The sequence below is a fragment of the Bos mutus genome, chromosome 19 (assembly GCF_027580195.1).
Source record: "Bos mutus isolate GX-2022 chromosome 19, NWIPB_WYAK_1.1, whole genome shotgun sequence".
NCBI lineage: Eukaryota > Metazoa > Chordata > Mammalia > Artiodactyla > Bovidae > Bos > Bos mutus.
Genome location: NC_091635.1, coordinates 54,394,292 through 54,417,040, shown reverse-complemented (window position 1 = coordinate 54,417,040; position 22,749 = coordinate 54,394,292). Strand labels below are relative to the sequence as shown.

Genomic DNA, 22,749 nt, shown 5'->3' with positions numbered 1-22,749 from the left:
TGTATCGGTATTATTTTATAGATCACAGACCCATCTCAAAATAATTAAAACAGGCAAACCAACCAACCAGTCTTTGAACAACAAAAACTTGACCCCGATCTTTGATTTATCATGTCAGAGTGGTGGAGACAGTCCCTGCTACCTAGGTTGGGAGAACATTTGTATGTTTATCTGGGAAGTTCTGACCCTCCCCCAGGGTACCAAGGGGCATCTACAAGGTAGCTCCTCCAAGACAGGATGGCAGGAGCAGTGAGTGGATCCATCCAACACCTGCCCATCTGACTTACTCTGCAAAACAGGAAGTCAAATGAATGCAAAGTTCCCCCAAGTCTAGGACTTGAGCACTGGGTACCAGCCCTGCAAGGCAAGAGGGGACATGAAGTCTCACCACTGGACACAGTATGGTTTGAGACAGCGAGGGCGTGCTCCTCAATTCACGTCTCCAAGGCACCCGCATAAGCCTCAGCTTGGGTTACCTGCTTGCCTTTCATCACAAGAGGGGCTCAGGCTCCTCTGTCCTGAGCTGGACGATGCACTATCAGGGAAGCGCCCCCCCGGCTGCCCTCATTTCTAGAGGAGAGCCCAAGCAGGACCTGTGGTTTAATCTTGGGCACCCTCCTCAACCCAGCTGTTCCCCAAGCATGAACTGGCTCTGAACAAGGCTTTTGTTTCAGGAGATCAATGAAGGTGCTTTGAATCATCTCCAAAAGCAGAGAAGAATCACCAAAGAACTTTTCTTCCTAGTAGCAAAGGAAGAAAATCTTCAAACACCCACAGTTCAGCTGTTGCAGGGAATCTTCCCTACAAAGATGAATTCTCTCCCAAGGAAGTAATAGTTCGTGTTGGAAGGTGACACACATCAACACTTCCGTCGGGAACATCAAGTGCTCTGGGCCTAACTAGAATGCCCTGGGGATCCTGCCAAGACCAGAGATGAGCTGACATAATATCAAACATCTATATGGAAGGCCTGAGGTGCGTGTCTCCAGTGGTATGGTCCTTTTCAGACCATAAGGAGTAAGGAGCCTGACTTCAGCTCCCCTGCTGGGAAAGTCCAGAGCAGGACTCATTTCTTCACAAGCTGTTACATTTCTCCCACTTTGGGGATGAAAACTTACATACTGACAATGTCAGGATGTAAGGAGCTCGGAAAATTCCAGCCATCCACTCCCTCCAGCCCTCAGTGGACTGAGGCTATTTCCACTGCACAGAAACACTGCAGGAAAAATAGCCCCTTGTACTTGAGCCTGGCAGCTGGTTTCCTCCCTGGTTTGTCTTTCTGACCCTTCTCCTGGTCAATTCCTACATCTGCATTTGGCTCAAATGAGGAAGAGAGTAGAAAGGGTTCGGGCCTCTCTGACTCACAAGAGGACCAGCGCTGGGTTGAACAGGAATGTTGCTGCTTCCCATGGATCTGCTAGCAGGCCCTTCTGGCCACAGGTAAGCACCCCAGCAGGTGACTAGGGTGGTCCTGGAGGCAGCCGCACCGGGCCTGTCTGCGTGGCAGCAGGCTTAGCTAACCGATCAGCTCTGTTGGCCACGGTGGGGTCTCCACCAGCTAGGGCAGAGTCTCACAGTCCTGGAGGAAGGAGGCTAGCACTGAGGAGAGCCAGTCAGTAGGCGAGACGCTCTGATGAGAGCAAAACTGCCGACTGCTAATGCCCTCTTGCGTAGGGGGACCGCTGCTCCACAGCCTGTGCAACCAGAAGGTTCTGGGGCCGCAGTCAAAGCCAAAGGCATCTGCAGAAACGCCTTTCATAATACACGGGAGTGGGTGGGGCTTCTGGCCACATGGGGACTGGGTCATGCTGACCCGGAATCACAAATTCAACACAGGCTGATTCAGATTATGGTTTGAAACCTTAGACCGAAAGTGTGGACTCAACATTTTAAAACCGTGGATGGGGTGATGAGGTGCAGGACAGGAAGGGACGACAGAGGGGGAAAAGGACATACTTCTTTGGGAAACTCCGGTCTGGGTGGAGACCTGCTGTGGGTCGCTTCCCTCGAGCACAGAAAATAATCCAAAGTCTGAGCATTCATCCCAACTCCCACGTGGAGGCAGTGGAGGAGAATGAAATTCACTAACTTTGGCTTTTTTTTTTTTTTAATCTACAGACCCAAATAGCTCTACAAAGAGTCATCAGAACTCCAAGATTTGAAGGCTACTTCGGAGAAGAAAGAAGCAGGCACCAGAGGCCTGAGGAATAACGCACAGTGGCTACAGATTATGTCCAGCAGGAAAGAGACGCTTGTGACTTTGACTCCCCGGAGACCCGCTCAGCCGCCTGGAGATCTACCAGAACCGAGAGGGGTGCATCCGGCCAGAGAGGCACCAGGAAGTGGGAGCCTTCCTCACCCACAAGGTAAACACCCCACCCATCCCCGGCCAACCCTGACCTCTCACCCCATCTGCCCAGCCTCCCGCCCTCCGCAGGTCCCCTCCCATCCCTTTGGCCCTGGGGGACCTAGGGCAACTTCCCGGGGGTCCCACCTGCAGCACCCTCCTGGGGGGGGACCTGGAGAAGTGCGCGGGTGGTCCGGCCGAGCATCTGTGGCCGGCCTACTTGGAGGAGCAGATGGAGAGCGTGGCACCCGTGGAGAAGAGCCAGAAGGCGGGGTACACGGCCTCAGTGAAGTCCACCTTGTACTTGTACAACAAGTGGACCTTGTCAGCCGCAGCGAAGAAGAGGACGAAGCCGTGATCGCAGTTGAGAAGTACCCCGACCCGCGTGGCCTTGGTGGAGGGCAGGGTTTTCTCCACATTGTTGTGCCAGGCAGAGATCTTGGTGTTGAACCACTCCACACACCAGGACGCGTTGTTGCGGCCAAGCCGGCTTTCGGGGCCCTGCCGCTCCATGCTGCCGTAGCAGATACCCACCCCGCAGAAGTTGTTCTTCTGCAGCTCCACCTCCCAGTAGTGAATCCCTTTCTTGTAGCAGTGCAGCCCCAGCACCTGCGAGCAGTATGTGAACCTCTGGGGATGCGGCCGGTAGTTCAGGGACGCGTCAGCCACGGACGCGACGGTGTAGTTCTCGGACAGGGCCACCTTGCTGTGGGCGGTGTTGTAGTCCAGGACAACTTTAACCACATCTAAGGAAGCATCAAGGAGTCAATCACGAGGAGCTCCAAGCACTCTCACGTTTCATCCTTTCCCTAGCTGGTAGTATTTATTCATTTGTTCCACCCATCCATTCAACCACCCTTCCTGTCCATTCGTTCTGTCCAGCTCGTCAGACATTTGTCCATGTCTCTAACCACCAATCAAGCCATCTGTGTGTCTATTAGCCACCCATCTGTCTGTCTATTCCTCCACCCAGAACCATTTACTGAGCCCCTGGCTTATGCCAGGCTCTATACAGGACGCACAACCATGAACCAGATGTGGTGCCTGGCCTCGTGGAGTTCCCACTCCCAGAAGTAAGGCAAGCGCATCAGTAATGACAACAGTGAAGACTCCATGCTCCACTAAAGGGCAGGCACTCTGCTGGAGAGACACAGCCATGGGGGTAACGAGACAAGGGAGGGGAGAGCACAGAGGAACACTTACTTCATGGGTGGACTGGAATCTGAGCCAAGCAAAAGGGAGATGAGAAGAATTAAACAGGAGAGTAGAGGAGGGAGAAAGGCTACGCTGGACAGAGGAGACAGTGAAGGCAAGCATGGAGTGACGAGGATGACAGACATGTGCTGGGAACACGGAAGGCTGGGCAGCTGGGAACACAGAGGCTGCAGCAAGAGAAGAGGGACCTCTGAAGCCACGAGTGGCGAGCCAAAGGGTCTCGACTTTAACTGGGGGCGGGCAGCCAACCGAGGTCTGCCAAGCACAGCAGCAATGACCTGAATAAAATCCTTGATCAGGACACAAGCCTGGCCTCCACCTCCTCCCTAGGACACAGCCCTCCCTGCCCTTCCACTCACGGAGGACCCTGGACCAATGATAGACAGCAGGGCAGACACGGAAAATCCTGAGCTTGAGAATTTGGGAAGCTAGAGACCAGGGCTCTCTGCCACCCCCTGGCTCAGGAAAAGATACTTTGCACCTGGCCCTGGGTCTCCCCCAGGGCAAAATGAATGGCCTGGGAAAATGTCCTCTGAATACCCTAAGTCCCTAGAATTTCTTTCCCCTGCTTAAACAGCTGTACCGCAGAGTGCAGGGGGCTCCACAGACATGTGACTCAGCACCTCCCCCAGCAGCTGGCATCAGTCATGGGGGCTGGGGGCAGGGGAGGCCTTTCCCAGCCAGGAAGCTCCAGGGAGGCCGGCCCTGATAACCAGGTACCACTGTTCCAGCAATGGGTGAACCACGCCCACTGAGCCAGGACCACGCCCACAGCACCAGCAAGGGTGAACCACGCCCACTGAGCCAGAACCACGCCCACAGCACCAGCAAGGGTGAGCCACGCCCACTGAGCCAGAACCACGCCCACAGCACCAGCAAGGGTGGACCACGCCCACTGAGCCAGAACCACGCCCACAGCACCAGCAAGGGTGAGCCACGCCCACTGAGCCAGAACCACGCCCACAGAACCAGCAAGGGTGAGCCACGCCCACTGAGCCAGAACCACGCCCACAGCACCAGGAGGGCCAGAGCGTACTTTGCAGAGAGAGATTTCTGCAATAAAGCATTAGCGGAGAGTGCTCCCTGGGTTAAAGCTATGGATGGCCCGAGGCCTGGCCTGGAGGAAGAACTGCCACCACTTCCAGGCTGGAACCACAGAGGAGCAGTAAGGACACCCTCCAGGGGACAGGCTGACCACGCCAGACAGAGGCAAGGGCAAGCAAGGCAGCAGCTACTCACACTCCAGGAGCTCCGGCCTGGACTTGGTTAGGAAGTTCTCCAGCACCTTGGCGTTGAGAGGCGCTGAGGTCGGCGGCACGGTAGGGGCTTTGGCTGCACCTGGAGGAGGAACAGAAAACCATTTGCTAAACAAATTCAGAGCAGGCATTCCACTGTCCACGGCCCACCAGAACTCACCCTCCTGGACAGTTAGTTTGGGATTCACTAAGTGTTCCGAGGATCCAAAGGTGACAGGCTTGTTGAGTAAGGCAGAGCCTGGGATAAGGGAAGAGAGGTATGAGTTGGGGAAACAACAGAGTGACCTGATGGCCTGGAATCCCTCCCACACTATTTCTCAAGAGCTGCCTCCACAAACACACACCTGGACCGCCAGGGTGACACAAGAGAGTCCAGACAGGGCAACATGCATCATACTGGTCTCGTGCATGTCCACTTATCCTCACCCCCAAGCCCAGACCCAGCGGCCAGCACAAGTCAAAGTCATGGAGCCCACGCCCATCTCAGACCCTCCCCCAACACACACCAGCCCACAGCTCAGCTTTCCTTGCTGGCATTTAGTTCTGCACTCGGGCACTCAAGGAACTAAAAGATGCAGAAATGCATAACTTACCAGGTTTCCTGGGCTTCTTCTCTTCTTCTGAAAAACAAAATTTTCAGAATTAAGATGTTTCAAAGCAGAAACAACCATACTTTCAAACACCATAATAATAATCGCTATGTGAAGGTGACCCATACAAACAGAGCTAGTATGTTTTAAGTTGAAAAATGTAAGGGGGTCAACAGGCAAATTAATCTACAGTCCAATCATGGTTTTGGTGGGGAGGGGCTAATAAGGAGCATGAATGGATTTCCTGGTGAAATGGAAATCTTTATCCCGATTTGCGTAATGGGAACACAGATGTATCAGAGAAGGCAATGGCACCCCACTCCAGTACTCTTGCCTGGAAAGTCCCATGGATGGAGGAGCTTGGTGGGCTACAGTCCATGGGGTCGCTAAGAGTCAGACACGACTGAGTAACTTCACTTTCACTTTTTGCTTTCATGAACTAGAGAAGGAAATGGCAACCCACTCCAGTGTTCTTGCCTGGAGAATCCCAGGGACAGGGGAGCCTGGTGGGCTACCGTCTGTGGGGTCACACAGAGTTGGACACGACTGAAGCGACTTAGCAGCAGCAGCAACACAGATGTATGTGTTTGTTAATCTAACTTTACTTTTAAGATCTGGACATTTTACTGTAGGTAAATCATATCTCCACAAAAGAAAAAATGCAAAAACAAACACACAAAAAAAAACCCACATAGAAAACCAGCCAAAAAAAAAAAAAAAAGTGCTTGCCAGATATCACTATAGTCTTTATAAAGTATCTGCAGTGTATATCTATGGGGACTGAGTTTAGCTAAAACAACTATCCTCAAAGCACACACACCAAGCCAGCAGTGTCAGCATCACCTGGGCAGCTGTAAGGACTGCAAATTCCCAGACCCCTCAGATCAGCTGAAACTAACAATCTGGGTTACTAGCCACTGGACTCTGATGTGTGCTCAAGTCTGGAGGGCCGGAAGATTTCGGGTCCACTCTTCACCACCACGACTGAAATGAAAAGGGGAGTCCTGGATCTCATCCCCGCCGGCCTGAGGACCTTGCACATTCCAGACCAGCCCCACCGGACCCGCCCACGGCCCCACCTGGCCCCTGGCAGCCCCTTCCTCTCACTCAGAGCCCTGTCTCAGGGGTCATTTTCACTCTCCCCATCTCCCCACCTGCGTCTCCCCCCGACTCCCACTGGACCAGCATCTTGGGAGGACTCCAGGCTGTGACCTCGGCTGTGGGCACAAGGCTCCCTCCCAGTGACCACGGGAGCCTCACCCACACTGTGACGAGTCCACCCACGAGCCAGCCTGATGCCAGCATCCTCGGCTCATGCATGCAGAGCGGGCTTGTGGAGGGGGAGCAGTGGGAGGGAGGCTCTCTGGGCCGGAGCCTTGAGAAGGACACAGGTTGGCAGTGCGCGTCACCTCGTCTTCACATCGGGTGCTCTGAACGTGTCAGGCTCCCCTGACGGCCCCCTCCTCCCCTGCCCCAGGTATGCCAGCCCCGGACTACACTCCACTCCGAAAGCACACACTTGTCTGCCAAAGACAAGCACTAAATACTAACAACAAGCAAACAACAACAAAAACTAGCCCAGGGTTCTCTCAGCCCCTCACCACCCCATGGCGGCGAGCAGCCCTCCTCCGTCCTCACCGACTCTTTCGGTCAACAGTTTGATGACATTTATTGCTGTTGTCCCGTCGCTCAGTTCTGTCCCACTCTGCAACCCCACAGGCTGCAGCACACCAGGCTCCTCTGTCCTTCACTGTCTCTCGGGGTTTGCTCAGATTCATGTCCATTGAGTCGGTGATGCTTTCTAACCATCTCATCCTCTGCTGCCCCCTTCTCCTCCTGCCCTCAATCTTCCCCAGCATCAGGGTCTTTTCACTCCATGCGGCCAGAGTGCTGGAGTCTCCGCTTCAGCATCAGGGACATACGCCTGGCCTTTAAAGAGCTTTCGCCATCAGTGTCCCACATAAACCTCATACAACAGTCCCGTGAGGTCAACGCCGTTATGGTCTGCATTTGATACATGAGGAACCTGAGGACCATTCTGCACCCAGCCCCCATCTCAACAAGGGTTCCAACATCCCCAAGTGAAAGTGAAAATGACGGTCACTCAGTCATGTCCGACTCTTTGAGACCCCACGGACTGTAGCCCCCCAGGCTCCTCTGTCCGTGGAATTCTCCAAGCAAGAATACTGGAGTGGGTTACCATGCCCTTTTCCAGGGGATCTCCCCAACCCAGGAGTCGAACCTAGGTCTCCTGCATGGCAGGCAGATTAGGTGCCATCTGAGTTATCAGCCAATTACCCCCAAAGTGGAGGACAAAAGTTGATCTTTAGGGACTCAGGGAGAGGTAAGGAAGGAAAAATCTTCTTTTTATGGATCAAAGCACCATATGTAAAAGACACACCATATGTGGGGTATTAAACTTCATGTATGGGGTGACTAGGAAAATTCTGTCTAAAAGGGCTTGAGGGGTAAAAGCAGAGGGTAATAATGGAGAAAAGGCTGAGAGGCTCTGTGAGGGCTGACTCACGTCACACCCAGGACTGAAAAGAGACAGCCTCTGCTCGGGGTGCTGCCCCCCAGGCCAGAACTTGGCATCACATTAAGTATTTCTCAAGACGAACCAGCTTTGGTCACGTTGCCATCCCAAGCAGTGGGAATATCCAGCAGGTCCTCCCAGGAACCCTGCAACCTCCCCGCATCAGGGTCGGTTGGTACTTGCCCCCAGACGCTTCCAGGCCACCCAGAACCCGGGGTGGGCTGGGCCCCCCGGGAGGAGTCGTGACACCCTCTGGTGCCTCAGCCTGAGCGCTGATGCCCACGGCTGCCACCGCCCACGGGGATGGAGGTGCGACTACTTACTCACGACCTTCTTCACAGGCTTCTTCGGTGTGTGTGGTGCGCAGGGTCCTCCAGCGTCCCCTGGGCCAAAGAAGGAGAGGTTAGTTTAGGCGGCTCTTCCACACCCAGCCAAGGAGCCAGCCTCACGGTGGAAGGGCAGTGAGCTGCAGGGAGCTTACAAAGGTGACTCCCACCAGCCTTTCCCTCTGATCACTTACAAGCACTAGAAACGAGGCAACAGAAACACAAATTTGGTGTGTTCCCTCTCTTCTCTGCCTTAAAATGTAACTGGGGTGGAGTCTTTGCCCGCACTCCGCTCCACAACCGCTGACCTGTCTGCAAGCTGTGCTTGCTCTCCTGAACCGTGGGGAAGATTCCTCACCCAGGGGGCGAGACCAAGGCGCCTGCTGTGCTCAGGAGGTTCCTTTCCCCCGGGAGTCTCTCACCACTCTGTCCCCAAGCCAGCGAGCACAGGTGTAGCAGGAAAACAAACACACGGGGCTAATGCACCAAATTAGCTTCCCCTTGGCCACGGCCGCGGCACACCGGTTGCAGAGGCTCTTCAGCAGGGCCATTCGGCCAGCCAGGCTGGGACTCAGGCCTGCTCCCTGGATTACAGACCAAACACCCAGCGTGTGCTGGGCTCTGTGCCAGGCACTGGGGACAGTTCTGGAAGAAAAACAGACCCAGCCCCTGCTCTCATGGATCACAAGCTGGCAGGGGAGACAGAGGGCGATGGCAAGGAGGAGTAAAACGACAGGTGTGAAGGAACTTCCCAGGTGGCCCAGTGGTTAAGCATCCACCCTGCAAAGCAGGGGATGAGGGTTCAAGCCCTGGTTGGGGAACTAAGCCTGTGAGCCTGGGCACTCCAGGGCCTGCAAGCCACAACTAGAGGTGCACCTCAATGCAGGAGCCCGCATGATGCAACTAAGACCCAAGCAGCTACGTAAATATATAATTTTTTTTTAAACGACAGGTACAAAAAGGGCCCCAAGGAAGGATAAGGACCTGGGACCTTGTCTGAGGAGCCGGAGTGGCAACAGGGAAGGTTTGCTGAGAAATGTTAACGTTTTAACTGATCTCCAAGGGAGACAGCAGTCACCTGGTGGAGTCTGAGCCCTCTAGGCGGCGAGGAGGGGGGATATACAAAGACCCCGGGGCAGGGACGTTAACATATTTGAAGAACTGAGCGTAAAGGGATGTATTGGGGGGAGGGGGCCGCTTCAGGGCTGGAGAGGTGGACAGGGCCTGATCAGGCAGGGGCTTAACAGCCAGACTCAAGAGTGTGGTCTGCAATCTAAACAAATGAAATTCTCCAAAGAGGAGGCAGGGGAGAGGGTGCCAGGAGAGCAGACTGTCATCCTGAGGTGCTCTCTCCGGCTGCGACAGGAGCAGCTGCAGAAGAGCTCGTTAGGAAGTTGCCGCAGGTGATTCAACCGAGAGCAGGCATGTGGTGGCTGCAGTGGAACGAGCTGAGTCCGGAGATATTTAAGAAGAAATCTGACAAGGGGCTGGATATAAGCAGAAGGGCATGGGGTGGCGGTTGTTTAATTGCTAAGTCGTGTCCAACTCTTTTGCAACCCCATGGACTGTAGCATGCCGGGCTCCTCTGTCCATCGGATTCTCCAGGCAAGAGTACTGAAGCGTTGCCATTTCCTTCTCAGGGGATCTTCCCAACCCGGGGATCAAACCCACGTCTCCTGCTTGGCAGGTGGATTCTCTACCACTGAGCCACCTGGCAGGCCCCAAGGAAGGGGATATCAAGAAAGAATTTCATGTTTCTCTGACCTCCAAACTAGCTGCTTCCTTACCAAACAACACTGACAACCCAGAATCCACTCAGCCCATCTGAGCCAGCCTCAGATTCAGACCAAATAAAAGCCTATCCAGAAAGGCCCTTCATAACACCTGGCCACAAAAGACACTTTAGGAAGGATGGCTACAGTCTCAGGATGAGGTGAAGACTGCCCACCACCTCCTAGATGAGGGCAGTGGTCTTATAACATCTGAAGCTCAAGCCCCAGTGCTCCAGAGCAGGACTTCCCTTCCCGAACCGCAGAGGGGACCCATCCCGTTTCTAGAACCCCAGTGGAAAGCCTGAGAGGCTGCCAACAGTTACCTGGGATGGTGAGCTCCTCAGGCTTCTTGTCCTGGGGCTGTCTGAGGCACCGCTTCAGCTCATTCTTCAGGTCGGAGGTGCCCTGATAGATTTCCTTAATCAGCTCGTGGTTCAGCTCCACCTTGGGGACAAAGACTGGCTTCGTGGTGATTCCCTGCAGCTTTGTCGCTTTCTGCAATGAGCCAGGGGGTTAGTTCAGGCAGGTCTGATGAAGCTAGGGCCCGGGCTCAGGCCTCATGAACCCCGGAACGAGCTTCCCCGTGCCCATGGGCACTCAGTCTAATCAGCCTCTCAAAAGTGGCTGGGGGTTGAAGTGCCCCTTTAAGACACAGCCATCTGGAGGTGGAAGAGCCCTCACCTTACAAAGGGAAAAACTGCAGTCAAGAAATGACAGGTGTCCTGCCAGGACCTCTGCCGATTAGTACCAAGGACACAACTGGGACCCAGGCCTCCTAACCCATGGATAATGCTCTTTCCACCACTATCGCCCCTCAAAGACCAGCTCTGAATGCACGTTCTGAAAACAGAACAGGAAGGCCCCGAGGGCTGCAGGATTCAGCCACACATCCAGTGAAGGAGAAGAATCTTACGGAAGGTCTCCCAAGCTTGGAGACCAAATCAGATCATATGGTATCAAGAGGCCCAGACGTGGACTCAGAATCCTTCTGGGAGAGCTCGAGGCAACTGGATCAACAAACAGGAGTGAGCATGTGAGAAGAAAATGCCATCCTGCCCAGGCGTGGCTAGAAGACCCTGCACACAGGAGAGAAGGTTCCTGGGCACTCCTGTGCCTCCCCAGGGCCTGAACGTGGAATCTGGGCCTTTGAGGTGTCAAAGCAGCATGCCACCCAGTCACCTGGGCTCCCAGAGACACCCGTTGAGTACCTGGCACTCTGCTGTACAGCAGACACACTGGGAGGGTGAAGGGCCCCTCTTGAAAGGCGCAGACAGCCTTCAAAACAGACAAGGAAACAAGCACGTCTAGACTGAGGTCATCAAGGGAGAGAGCAGAGGCAGGTCACACGCTCTGGATCACCAGCAGTGGGAAAACAATGGGATCCCAGGAAGATGGGGGAACTGGGGCTGCCCTGGACAAATGACAGGGTTTACGAGGCAGAGGCCAGTCTCAGAGTTCCCTGCCCACACTCAGGGCCTCTGAGGAGCACCCTGCTGTGGTCAGAGCCCCAGGCATGGGCTGGGGGTGGCTCGCAAGAGATAAGACTGCTGGCAAAGGCAGGCAGGTCACCGAGGGCCCTATGGGCCACGCTGAGGAACACAAAGTCAGAAAGGGTGTCCATGCTGTAGAAAGATACTTCCGGGGACCATGCAGAGGCGGGATGGGAGGAAGAAGGTGGAGGCCTAATGCAGGCAGCATCCCAAGATGGACCCCGAGCCTCCTGACTGCCCTGGGCGCACACGTTACACATCCTCGCCCCCAGATTAAGGGCAGGACAGTGAGTATGAAAGGGTATCACTCCTGTGAGTAGGCTACATTACATGGAAACACTGAATGAGTACTGCGGATGTAAGTAAGATCCCAAATCTGTTGATTTTGAGTTCTTCAGAAAGATGATTCTTCTGGGTGGGCCTCACCGAATCAAGTAAAAGCCCTTAAAACAGAAAGTGGGCCTTCCCGGAAGGAGAAATTCTCTGCTGGTTCTGAGGAAACCAGCTGCCCAGTCGAAAGAGGACCACATGCTGAGGAACCGTGGCAGCCTCTAGGAACCTCAAGGACACAGGGCCCTCAAGCCTGCACCGTGAGGGACTGAACTCTGCCAACAAGCATGTGAGCTTCCCCAGAAGGAAGCGGCAACCCCGTCCAGCATGCTTCTCTGGGAAATCCCATGGAGGGAAGGGCCTGGCGGGCTACTGTCCGCGGGACTGCCAGAGTCAGACACAACTTAGCGACTAGAAACAGCAACGGCAGAATATGCTCCTTTCTTCAACAGGACAGACTTCCTATTTATGAGTTATTAGAACTCACAGGTACCAAACACACTGGAACCCAACAAAGGAGAATTAGGCTCTTTTCTAAGGCGGAGAGAAATGCATGTCTTGGGGGAGATGTCCAAGGGACACAGGTATTCTGTCTGTGTTTGTCAGACAGGCAAAGGAGAGACATCAAAGAGCAGAAAATACTGAAAAATGGGTCTTCAGCTAAAACTTCCCTGAAGTTGGTAGATTTCTGGGAGTATGAAGCCCTCTGAATGAAGAGTTTAAGCCGTACACAAAGATGGAGCTCAATTAGGACTGGATATCCACAATGACCTTGCTTATTCCAAGTGATTTGACCAGACACTGGCTGAAGAGAGCTTAAGCCGAAAAGGAATTAGTAACGTTGTCACGAAGATTCTGACAGATGTGAATAACAGGAAGAAGAACTCTGGGGCAATCCAGAAGAATAAAAGTGGAAAAGAGGCTGAACGGATACAAACTGCTGACTGTGTTGATTGAATCTCATCCCAGCTATGAATTCAAACAGTAGATCTATCATTTCAGAGAAACAAATCTCTTTTAATAAAGAAAAATTACACAGTGGAAGAAAAAAAAAAAGCATGTCAGCTTAGAAGACAACCCTGAGCTCCAAAAGGAACATACAGCCTAGTGAGACCACAGCCTCAGCCACACAGAGTGTGAGGTAACGGACAGCTTTTCTTCTAAGCCACGCAGTTTGCGGTAAGTGGTCACAAAATGTAGAAAACTAATACAGCGTGTGTGTCTCGGGGATGCGTCCCAAAACCCCTTACCGCCCCAACCCCTTGAGAGTCCCGCTCCACACTGTAATGCAAGGCAGAAAGAGGATTCAACAACGTGCTCATCATGACCCACCTCCAGAAACTCAAACTCGTCCCCCTTAGTCAGGGCCAGTTCAACCTCCTCCTTCAGGGTCTGGATCTCACTCCTCTTCTTGAGGATGATCTGGTAAATGTTGTCGAACTTGCTGGTGACCCTCTTCTCCTCTTCCTTTATCTTCCTTGTGGTGCTGGCCTCGGAGGCATCAATGAGAGCCTTCATCTCCAGGTATTCCTGTCTCAGCTGGTCCAGCTTCCTATGTGCAGCGTCCTGAGAGGCCAGGACAAGAGGGCATCCATCAGACGGGCAAAAGGGCTGGGCCTGACACACGGAGCACCACAAGCTCTCACCTGGACTTCACGGGAATTCAGACGGGTGCAACCACTTTGGAGAGCAATCTGACAAGATCAGTGAATTTCATACCTTATGACCTAAATCCTAGAGGAAATCAACCCTAAATATTCATTGGAGGGACTGTTGCTGAAGCTCAAATACTTTGGCCTCCTGATGCAAAGAGCTGACTCATTTGAAAAGACCCTGATGCTGGGGAAGTTGAGGGCAGGAGGAGAAGGGGACGACAGATGCTTGGATGGCATCATCAACTCAGCAGACATGAGTTTGAGCAGACTCTGGGAGATAGTGAAGGACAGGGAGACCTGGCGTGCTGCAGTCCATGGAGTCATAAAGAGCTGGACATGACTGAGCAACTGAACCCCACCATCACCACCAGCACCTTAGGACCCAGCAATCGAGTCCAAAGAAGGTACTCAAGAAAAAGACTCTGCTCCTGAGACACCCAAGAATGCTCTAAGCAGCACTGATGAATAGCAAAATCAAGGAAACAAGCTGAGCGTCAGTCAGCAGAAGACTGAAAATTATTCCCTGGGATGGAATATTAACCTATGATAAGGGAAAAACAACTTATAGAAGACACACAGTAAGAGGCACCGGACACAAGACTTAGAAAGAAATAGAATGGCGCACGTCTGCGCGCTCAGTCACTTCCGTCGTGCCCAACTCTTTGCGACCCCATGGACTCTCTGCAACTTCTGGACGAGAGGATGAGGGATACAAAAAGGGAAAGACGAAGCCAGGCCTATATTCTCTTTGGCAATATTTTACTTCTTAAGCTAGAAAGCGGTTCGTGAGTAATTTTTTTAAAGGGCATGAAGCTGCCCTAGACAATTTCCTCTAGAGCTACACTACATGCAGCTGAAGTGCCCTTGAACTATGGCCAGTCCAAGTTAAGATGTGAGATAGTGTAAAATAAGAAGAGTATGAAACATCTCATTAATACCTTATATTGATTAAAATAACACTTTGGATATACTGAGTTAAACAAAATATACTAACAGAACTAGTCTCGTGCATTATTCAGATTCAAGTTATATATAAGGTTCGCTTTATATTTCTACTGGACTGCACTGCTCTAGAAGCTGCCGTTTCCCTTTACAGGTTGGGTCACCTCATCAGCTCAGAATCGAACGTGACAAAGAGAAACACACACAAGAGGGTCAGGGAGACTGGAATTCAACTTTTTTTTTGCGGGGGGAGCCACACCATGTGACATTCAGGATCTTAGTTTTCCTACCAGGGATTTAAACCCAAGCCTCCTACACTGGAAGCTCAGAGTCTTAATCATTGGACCACCAGGAATTCCTGAGAATTCAATTTACTTCTTAAACCAGTACCTGACCCTGCCACTTCCAATGTGACTATCAATGTCCCCGAGTAGTCATCCTCCTTCTCCCCTGTCAGTAAGAAAACACCCCTGGGTTCAGATGGGCACACGGCTGCCCAGCCACAGACTACATCTCCCAGCATCCCCTGCAGCTGGTCACGTGACTACACTGCTGCCTAGGCAACGCAAACAAAAGTGGCAAGTACAACACTCTCCCTCCTTGTCGCTCCTTCTCACAGGCTACAGCAAAGATCTAATGGTGTCCCAGTGGCAGCTAGACACGAGGAAGGGCAGGAAGAAGGCAAGGTCCTGAACCCTGAAGGGTCACAGGCCGCAGACCATCCCATAGCCTGCCTGGGTTACTCAGGTCCAGCCCTGAGCCGTCACAGTGAGGAACTCACACAGCTATCTTATTTAAGCCTCTGATTCAGAGGGGTATCTCTGCTACAAGAACTTAGCCTGCCCGCCAATCAATACAGGTATTCTCATCTGCATTCTTTCACTTAAGCCTCAAATTCACCTTCAGAAAGAGGTTCTGGAAGTAGATGGAAAAACTAAGGCTCAGAGATTTGCCAACATGACCACAGCATCACAGGCTAGTATTCTAATCTAGATCTCATCTAATCTAACCACAGCGGTGGCAATGAAACCAGATGCTGCCACCCCAGAAAGGATGCTTAAAAATCAAACCTTCTCTCAATATAAAAGCACTGTAACCTTATAAAAATTACGAACCTGGAGGGGAAAAAAAACCTCTATAATTCTACCACTCCAACACTTGCTCTACTGCTCCTTGACTATATTTCCTTCCAGTCTTTTTTCCTACACTTTCTGTAATGGGTTTAATGGTGGCTCCCTAAAAGTTACATCCGTGTTCCAGAACCTGGAAATGTGATCTTACTGAGAAAAGGAGTCTATGCAGATGTAACTAAGGTAGAAATCTGGAGCCAAGATGATCCTGGCTTACCCAGGTGATTCTAAATCCACTAGCAAGTGTCCTTATTAGCGACAAAGAGCAGACACAGAGGGAGGAGGCGATGTGAAGATGGGGGCAGAGACTGGAATGATGCAGGCACAAGTCAAGGAATGCCGGAAGCCACCAGAAGCTGGAGAGGCGGGGACAGACTCTTCCTCGGAACCTTCGGAAGGAGTGTGGCCCTGTCGACACTTTGGATTTGGACTACTGGCCTCCTGGAGGTCATTTTACAGATGATAAAACTGAGGCAGAGGGGACAGCACGGGGGTCAAGTTCACAAAGATAGAACGAGCTGAGACAGCGGCTTCAGTAAGTGGCAAATGCGGTCGTTCAAACCAAGCCTCTGCCTGCAAACAGCCAGAAAACTAAACTGTGAGAGACTACATTTCTCGGAACCCAAGTGTGTGGTAATCTGTTACAGTAGTCCTAGAAGACAAATACACTTTTTACAAACAAATAGATGCAGGAACTTTCCTGGTGGTCTGGTGGTTAAGACTCTGCTTCAAATGCAGGGGACATGGGTTCAATCCCTGGCTGGGGAACAAAAGTTGCTCCATGCTGCATGCAGCGCAGCCAAAAACTAACTAGATAGATGCAGCTTTTGCTTCCTGTTTCTCTCCCATTTAAACGGTAATTACTTTTTATGTTGCTATGTTTTAACCTTAATTTTCAGTGATTCCTCCCACCCAGGTTGGACTCGTAGTCTATTAAGAATCTCTCTGGGCATGTAGATTTTTGCATGTTTTGTTGAATTCTGACTCTGTGAGTGGACCCAACAGGAGCTGTTCGGATGCCAGAGCTGTGCTCGCCTCCCCGGAGGGACGGGGCGCCCCATCTCTCACCTGCACCTCCTGCTGCCTGGCTCTCACGTCCTCCAGCGCTCTTGACGCCCCATTGATCTGGCCGTACATGACAGTCAGTTTTTGCCTCAACTTGTTCTGCAGAGAAAACGAACTGGGTAAGAACACACCTTGTCCCAGCCCCCCAGAAGTGCCCAACACCAGGGACCCACAGCTGTTTCCACCACCCAGGTCTCGCCGGCTTGCAGTTTTCTGACACATGCTCGTATTTACTGCCTCCATCCTTTCAGGGGGACAGCACAGTGAGAAGTTATAAGGACAGGACTTGGAGCGAGACATAGCAGACTCAGTTCTCAGCTGTCCAACTGTCTCTCACCTGTTTCTCTGGTCAGGAAACAGATATAGCTGTTCCTACCCTGCAGGGCTAGAAGGACAATTAACTGAAGCAGTGTCAGCCCTCAGCCTAGTGCCTGGATCTTAGCAAGGACAAACGTCCTTAGTAAATGTCAGCTTGGATTATTACGAGCTTCTTCACTAGAACCCATTTTACAGATGATGAAACTGAGGCAGAGAGGAAAGCAAGGGGGCCAAGCTCACCCAGACAGAATGAGCTGAGACAGCCGCTTCAGTAAGTGGCAAATGGAGTTGTTCACACCAAGCCTCCCACTACAAACAACCAGCAAGCAGACAAAATACTGGGGGAGGAGGGACCTACTGAAAACCAATGGGGGGCTAACAAAGAAAGGGAGGACCACACAGTTAAGATCCAGGAGAAAGAAACCCAAAGAGATAAGCCTGGCATCTGGGGTTCTCCCAGGGCCATCTGCCAGTCCGGGAACACAGCTGGGAGAGCCTCTGTGCGCCTTAGAGAGGCAGGAAGACAAAAACCAAAGTCCACGGCTCACCTGATAAGCCCCACAGACCGAGCCCTCCAAGGACTACACCCTGGAATAAGGATGAACCGGCGGCAAACCAGCTCAGTCCCTGAAACTGAACTAGGGTGATTCAGAATCACTAGGCCCCAGGTCACGTTCCAATGCACCAAGGCAGCTAATGCCACCTGAAGCCCCCGAGTATTTTCGTAAATTTTCATAATCACCAGCCGACTTGCACCCAACTCAGGCAAAATGCTGCAGTGTAGAAATGGGTAGGAAAATCACCACCACCTCCACCGTAATAACGGCAGCTGGTGTTGGTCATGAACTTACTCCAAGTCAGACACTGTTCTAGTACTTTCCACATATTAACTTCGTAAAGCTAAAAACAACACTAGGAGGTAGGGGATTATCCGCCCTTTACAGATGACGTCGCTGAAGCAGAATAATTAAGGGGCTTACCTAGGCCACATCACTATTAACTAGTGTTACAAGATGCTGGTATTACAATAACAGACTTATGTCCAAACTAAGCACACAGGAAATTTCTAGGGGAAAAAAATGCACGTCCCTTAAGTAGCTGGCTCAACAATACTCTGGCCTTCCCTTCCTGTCCTCTGGCTCTCCCAGGTCACTGACCTTCACCCTGGATTTGAATAACCAGTGACAGTCACATGGAAAGGCTGGAAGCACAAACCAAGGCCACACCAACTCAACCTCGAAAGCCCGAGTCACTCATGGTGTTTCAGATGTGACTTCTGTGACAATAACCTCTGACCCAGCCTCTAGCAGCGGCCAAGATAAACTGCGGCCAAAGGCAGAAGGCCAGCCCTGGGCACATCCAGCCTCACGGGTCTCAGATCTGGAAGAGACCTCAGGACTCCTGGGGGCTGCCAACTGTTTCCAAGACCCACTCTCAGTGGTCATTCTTGTAGCTGTTCAGTCTCCCAGTCGTGTCTGACTCTTTACAACCCCATGGACTGCAACACATCAGGCCTCCCTGTCCCTCACCATATCTTGAAAGATTTTACACATATTGATCAAAGGCATGCAACAGTCCCTGTTGGTACACAGGGGCCCACATGGCTATAGACCAAAGGAAAGCCACCCAAGGCCTTTGAGAGCAGCCAATCAAGGACAGGGAACATTTCAAAGTTCTGAGCATCCCTTTACAGGCTGGAGACTTTGGTCCTCCAAGTAGGCACCAAAGTCCTGAGTCCACCTTACACCAGTGATCAAACCCAGCTGGGCTGGCTCTGCAGCCAGTACTGACCAGCAGCAGGGCTGGGAAAGGAGACGGGTTAAAGCAGGAGTTCCCAACCCTGGGCTGTAGGCCGGTACTGGTCCAAGGCCTGCCAGGAACCAGGCCGCAGAGCAGGAGGTGAGCAGTAGGCGAACAAGCGAGGCTTCATCTGCCACTCCCCACACTGCCTGAACCACCTCTCCCTGTCTTTCATGAAACCATTTCCTGCTGCCTGCCAAAAAGGTGGGGGGCCGCCGGGTTAAAGGACGCAGCAGGCCAAGAGATGGAGGGCAGGCAAGGCTTGATAAAAGGATTAAAAAGCCGAGTGTGTATGGCATACAGATAATCTGGGCACAGATTTCAGCTCCAGGCCCTGGAGGTCGAGTGGAAGCTGTGGCTCCAGACCAGACTACAACGGGTCCTTCTGCCCCTCCCTGCCTTCTGCCTCCTGGATAAGAACTGCTAGCAGGCCTTCTGAGCAGATCTAGGCCGCCCAAGTCCTCAGGCCCACACGTCTTGAGAAGAAGAAAATCTGGGCAGTCTAACACCCTCCATGCGGCAAACTCTCCTCGGGGAATTTCTGAGTAACAGAAATGTTAGCAGGAGCTGCTAGCGAGCTATAAAAATGCCATGCATGGGGAATTCCCTGGTGGTCCAGTGGCTAAGAATCCACCTTCCAATGCAAGAGACACAGGTTCAATCCCTGCTCAGGGAACTAAGATCCCATGTGCCAAGGAGCAACTAATCCCGTGCACCAGAACTAGAGAGGCTGTGTGCTGCAACTAGGACTGTCAGAGCCAAAACTTAAAATAACTATTTTTTTTAAAAAAGCAACTCTGATCTCTGTCAACTGAAAAGAAAAAAAAATACACAGCCTAAAAGCTAAGAAGTGAAGTGTTAGTTGCTCAGTCGTGTCCGATTCTTTGCAACCCCATGGACTGTAGTTTGCCAGGCTCCTCTGTCCTTGGAATTCTCCAGGCCAGAATACTGGAGTGGGTAGCCATTCCCTTCTCCAGGGGATCTTCCTGACCCCGGGATTGAACCTGAGTCTCCTACACTGAAGGCGGATTGACAGCTGTGTTTAAAACAAATAAACAAAACCCGCCATTTATGGATCACCTCATTAATCCTCCCAACCACCTCCTCAGATAGGCATCATTATTGGGCCCTTTGATGGGTTCCCAGCCAGGAAGTAGAGCCAGAATTCAAACCCAGGTCTCAACATTCAGCTCCGGTCAGAGTCCGAGTCAACCAGCTGGGCCCTGGGGCCTGCCTAAGAAGAACTTCCCAAACAGCTCAGCCCCGTAAGAGCCTCCTGGCCACTCTTGGATGTGCAGAGGGAATGCTATTAATTCCATTTTAGGGATGAAGAAGCTGACCCTCAAGAGAAATGCAATGACTTGCCCTGAACCACAGCTGATGTACGCAGAGCAGGCCTCCAGGCTCTGAAGGCCAGGCAGGTTCTTTCCTATAACAGGTGGAGACCCAAGTGGGCTGGGCCTGAGACAGTTGTACCTCCCAAGTCAACGTCAGGCAAGGCCTGAGGGACTCAGGGAAGCAGGCCGCAGGAACCCAGCTCAGCCTGGACAGGCAGACGAGGCAGGGAGGGTCCTGCCCAGGCCAGAGCAGCACCTGCCCCCGAGCCGTGGAGCCACTGCAAAGGTCCCCAGGCTTCACATCTCCTTAGACAGCACAAGGACAGTCCCGGTTTTCCCTGAGAGCCTGGGAGAGAGAAAAGAACCCAGGCCTGACCCTGAAGTTTGACTGAAGCAAGGAAAGGGAGTGGGACTACGCCTGTTCAACCTCTGCCTCCATTCCAGACGGGACATCAGGGTCCGCGAACCACTGAAACCATCTCAGACCAAGAAGGGCCCTGAGGAATCCACCTGATCCCCCTCCTCACATTGCTGATGAGGACCAACCCCAGGCAACCACTGAAACCATCTCAGACCAAGAAGGGCCCTGATCCCCCTCCTCACATTGCTGATGAGGACCAGCCCCGTGATTTAAAGTGGCTCAGGCAGGAGAAAGGGCACAGCAAGCGTGCGGCTGGGCCTCCTGTCCAGGGCTTCCGGGGACCCTGCCCACCCTCCCCCTCATAGTGGTTGGTCCTCCCTGGTCACCAGAAGTCTCTGGCTCACAAAGACTTTATCTCACATGACCTCAGAAATGTCCTGTGCTCTGAATTCCAGGACTTGGCTTTGAGGCTGATCCACCAGAAGAAACAGCAACAATGGTGTCAGACCAGCTGGCCAATGACCACTTGGCCACTTGGGTTAACTCAAGTGAAATGAACTTCTCTGAATGTCCATTTCCTATTTCCTCAGCCGTAAACAACTCATTATACCCACCACCTGGGAGCTAGGGGAACTTAAGAGAACAGAGGTAACCTCTAGCCCTCGTATTTGATGTTCAAAACCCTCTACTAAACATGTCAGACCACTGCTAAAGTGAAAGTGTAGTCACTCAGTCGTGTCCCACTCTTTGAGACGTCAGGGACTGTGGCCCGCCAGGCTACTCTGTCCATGGAATTCTCCGGGCAAGAACACTGGAGTGGGTTGCCATTCCCTTCTCCAGGGGATCTTCCCGACCCAGGGATAGAAGCTGAGTCTCCAGCATGGCAGGCAGATTCTCTACCATCTGAGCCACAAGGGGACCCCCAGATAACTGCTAGGCTTAATGCAAACAACATGTCACCTGTGTCTTAAGTAGTTAGTTCCCTCTGTAAAATGGGTGAGTGGGGTGAGCCGCGAATACGAGGGCTATATGTTCTCACGGCCTTTTCTACCAGGACACTAGCTGTGCTCCTGCCCCCATCTCAGGCACAGCAAGGCCTGAGGGTGCCCCTCCACCGCCCCCACGGGAATCCGCCTGGTCGGCCACACTGCCCACAGCGGGGCCCTGTGCGCCACCCAGCCGGCCCAGGCTGCCTCTCGGCGCCGCCGCCCGCCGCCCCCTACCTCCAGGTCGGTGCTGGCCTCGTTGAGGGGCGCAGGGGAGCAGGTCTTGTGGTCCACCACGCAGACGTGGCAGATACACTCGCTGTGCTGGGGACAGAAGAAGTCCCGCAGGCGGTTGTGCCGGGCGCACTTGCGGCGCATCAGGTCGCGGACAGGCGGCTGCAGCGGGTGGTCCTGGAAGGCGGGGCTGTCCAGGTGCGGCCGCAGGTGCTCCTGGCAGAAGGAGGCCATGCACACCAGGCACGTCTTGACGGCCGTGGCCTGCAGGCAGTGGTCGCAGGCCACCTGGCCGGCCGCGCTGGGGGCGGCGGCACGGGTGGGCGGCGTCCAGTCGTCGGCGGCCAGCGCGGGCCGGGCCTGCTCGGCCTGCAGGAACTGCTCCACCACCGCGCACAGCACCGTGTTCTTGCGCAGCTGCGGCCGCGCGGCGAAGCCGGTGCGGCATTGCGGGCAGAGGTACGGCGCGCCCTGGACGGCCCACGTCTCGTCCAGGCACGCGCCGCAGAAGTTGTGGCCGCACGGCGTGGTGACCGGGCCCTTGAAGGGCTCCAGGCAGATGGAGCACGACAGCTCCTCGGCCAGCGGGCACAGCTCCGCCATGGTGTGTCGTGGGCGCCCGACGGGACGTGCGGGGACGCGGCGGCGCAGTGGCCCCGAGGCCGCCGAGGAAACGAAACCAAGAGGCGGGGCGGGGCCCCGGCTTCCAGGAAGTCACGTGGGGCAGGCGGGGCGCCCCAGGCGGGGGCGTCCCGGGGTCCCCGAGGTCCCGGCCGCCGCGCTCTGGCCCCGGCGACGGGCGCTGGGTGGGCGCGGGGCGCGCGGTGCCGGACCCCGGGCGTTCAGGCCGGCCTTTCGGCCCCCGGGCCGTTCCCGCGGCCGCGCGGCGGAGGAGGAAGCGGGCGCGTCGCGAGGAGTGAACCCCGGGTCCCGGGCACGCCGGGGCCCCCGGGGGGACGCGCCTGCGCGGGTCCCTGCCCTCGGGGAGCCAGGCCGGACGCCAGCCGCCCCCGCGAGCCAGGCGGGCTTATCGAACGGACCTGTGAAAAAAGCTACAGC

The 22,749-nt window shown here is 53.6% G+C and overlaps 1 protein-coding gene across 1 annotated transcript; it reads right to left on the bottom strand.

Annotated features, from left to right (window-relative positions):
• On the bottom strand, window positions 1–22,379 carry TRIM25 (tripartite motif containing 25). The gene is made up of 9 exons (XM_005886940.3): window positions 21,694–22,379; window positions 16,658–16,753; window positions 13,195–13,428; window positions 10,366–10,537; window positions 8,268–8,327; window positions 5,412–5,438; window positions 4,979–5,056; window positions 4,802–4,900; window positions 1–3,093 (listed from the first exon to the last, which is right to left on the bottom strand). Exons 1-9 carry the CDS (start codon window positions 22,291–22,293, stop codon window positions 2,564–2,566), a joined length of 1,896 nt encoding a protein of 631 aa, XP_005887002.3. The 5' UTR covers window positions 22,294–22,379; the 3' UTR covers window positions 1–2,563.
• Window positions 22,380–22,749: the final 370 nt, after the last annotated feature.

Coding starts and splice junctions, on each gene's coding strand:
- TRIM25 (XM_005886940.3), bottom strand. CDS start 22,293: ATGGCGGAGCTGTGCCCGCTGGCCGAGGAGCTGTCGTGCTCCATCTGC. Junction 16,754..21,693: donor AGGCCAGCACCGACCTGGAG/GTAGGGGGCGGC, acceptor TTTTCTCTGCAG/AACAAGTTGAGGCAAAAACT. Junction 5,057..5,411: donor GAAGAAGCCCAGGAAACCTG/GTAAGTTATGCA, acceptor CCCTTATCCCAG/GCTCTGCCTTACTCAACAAG.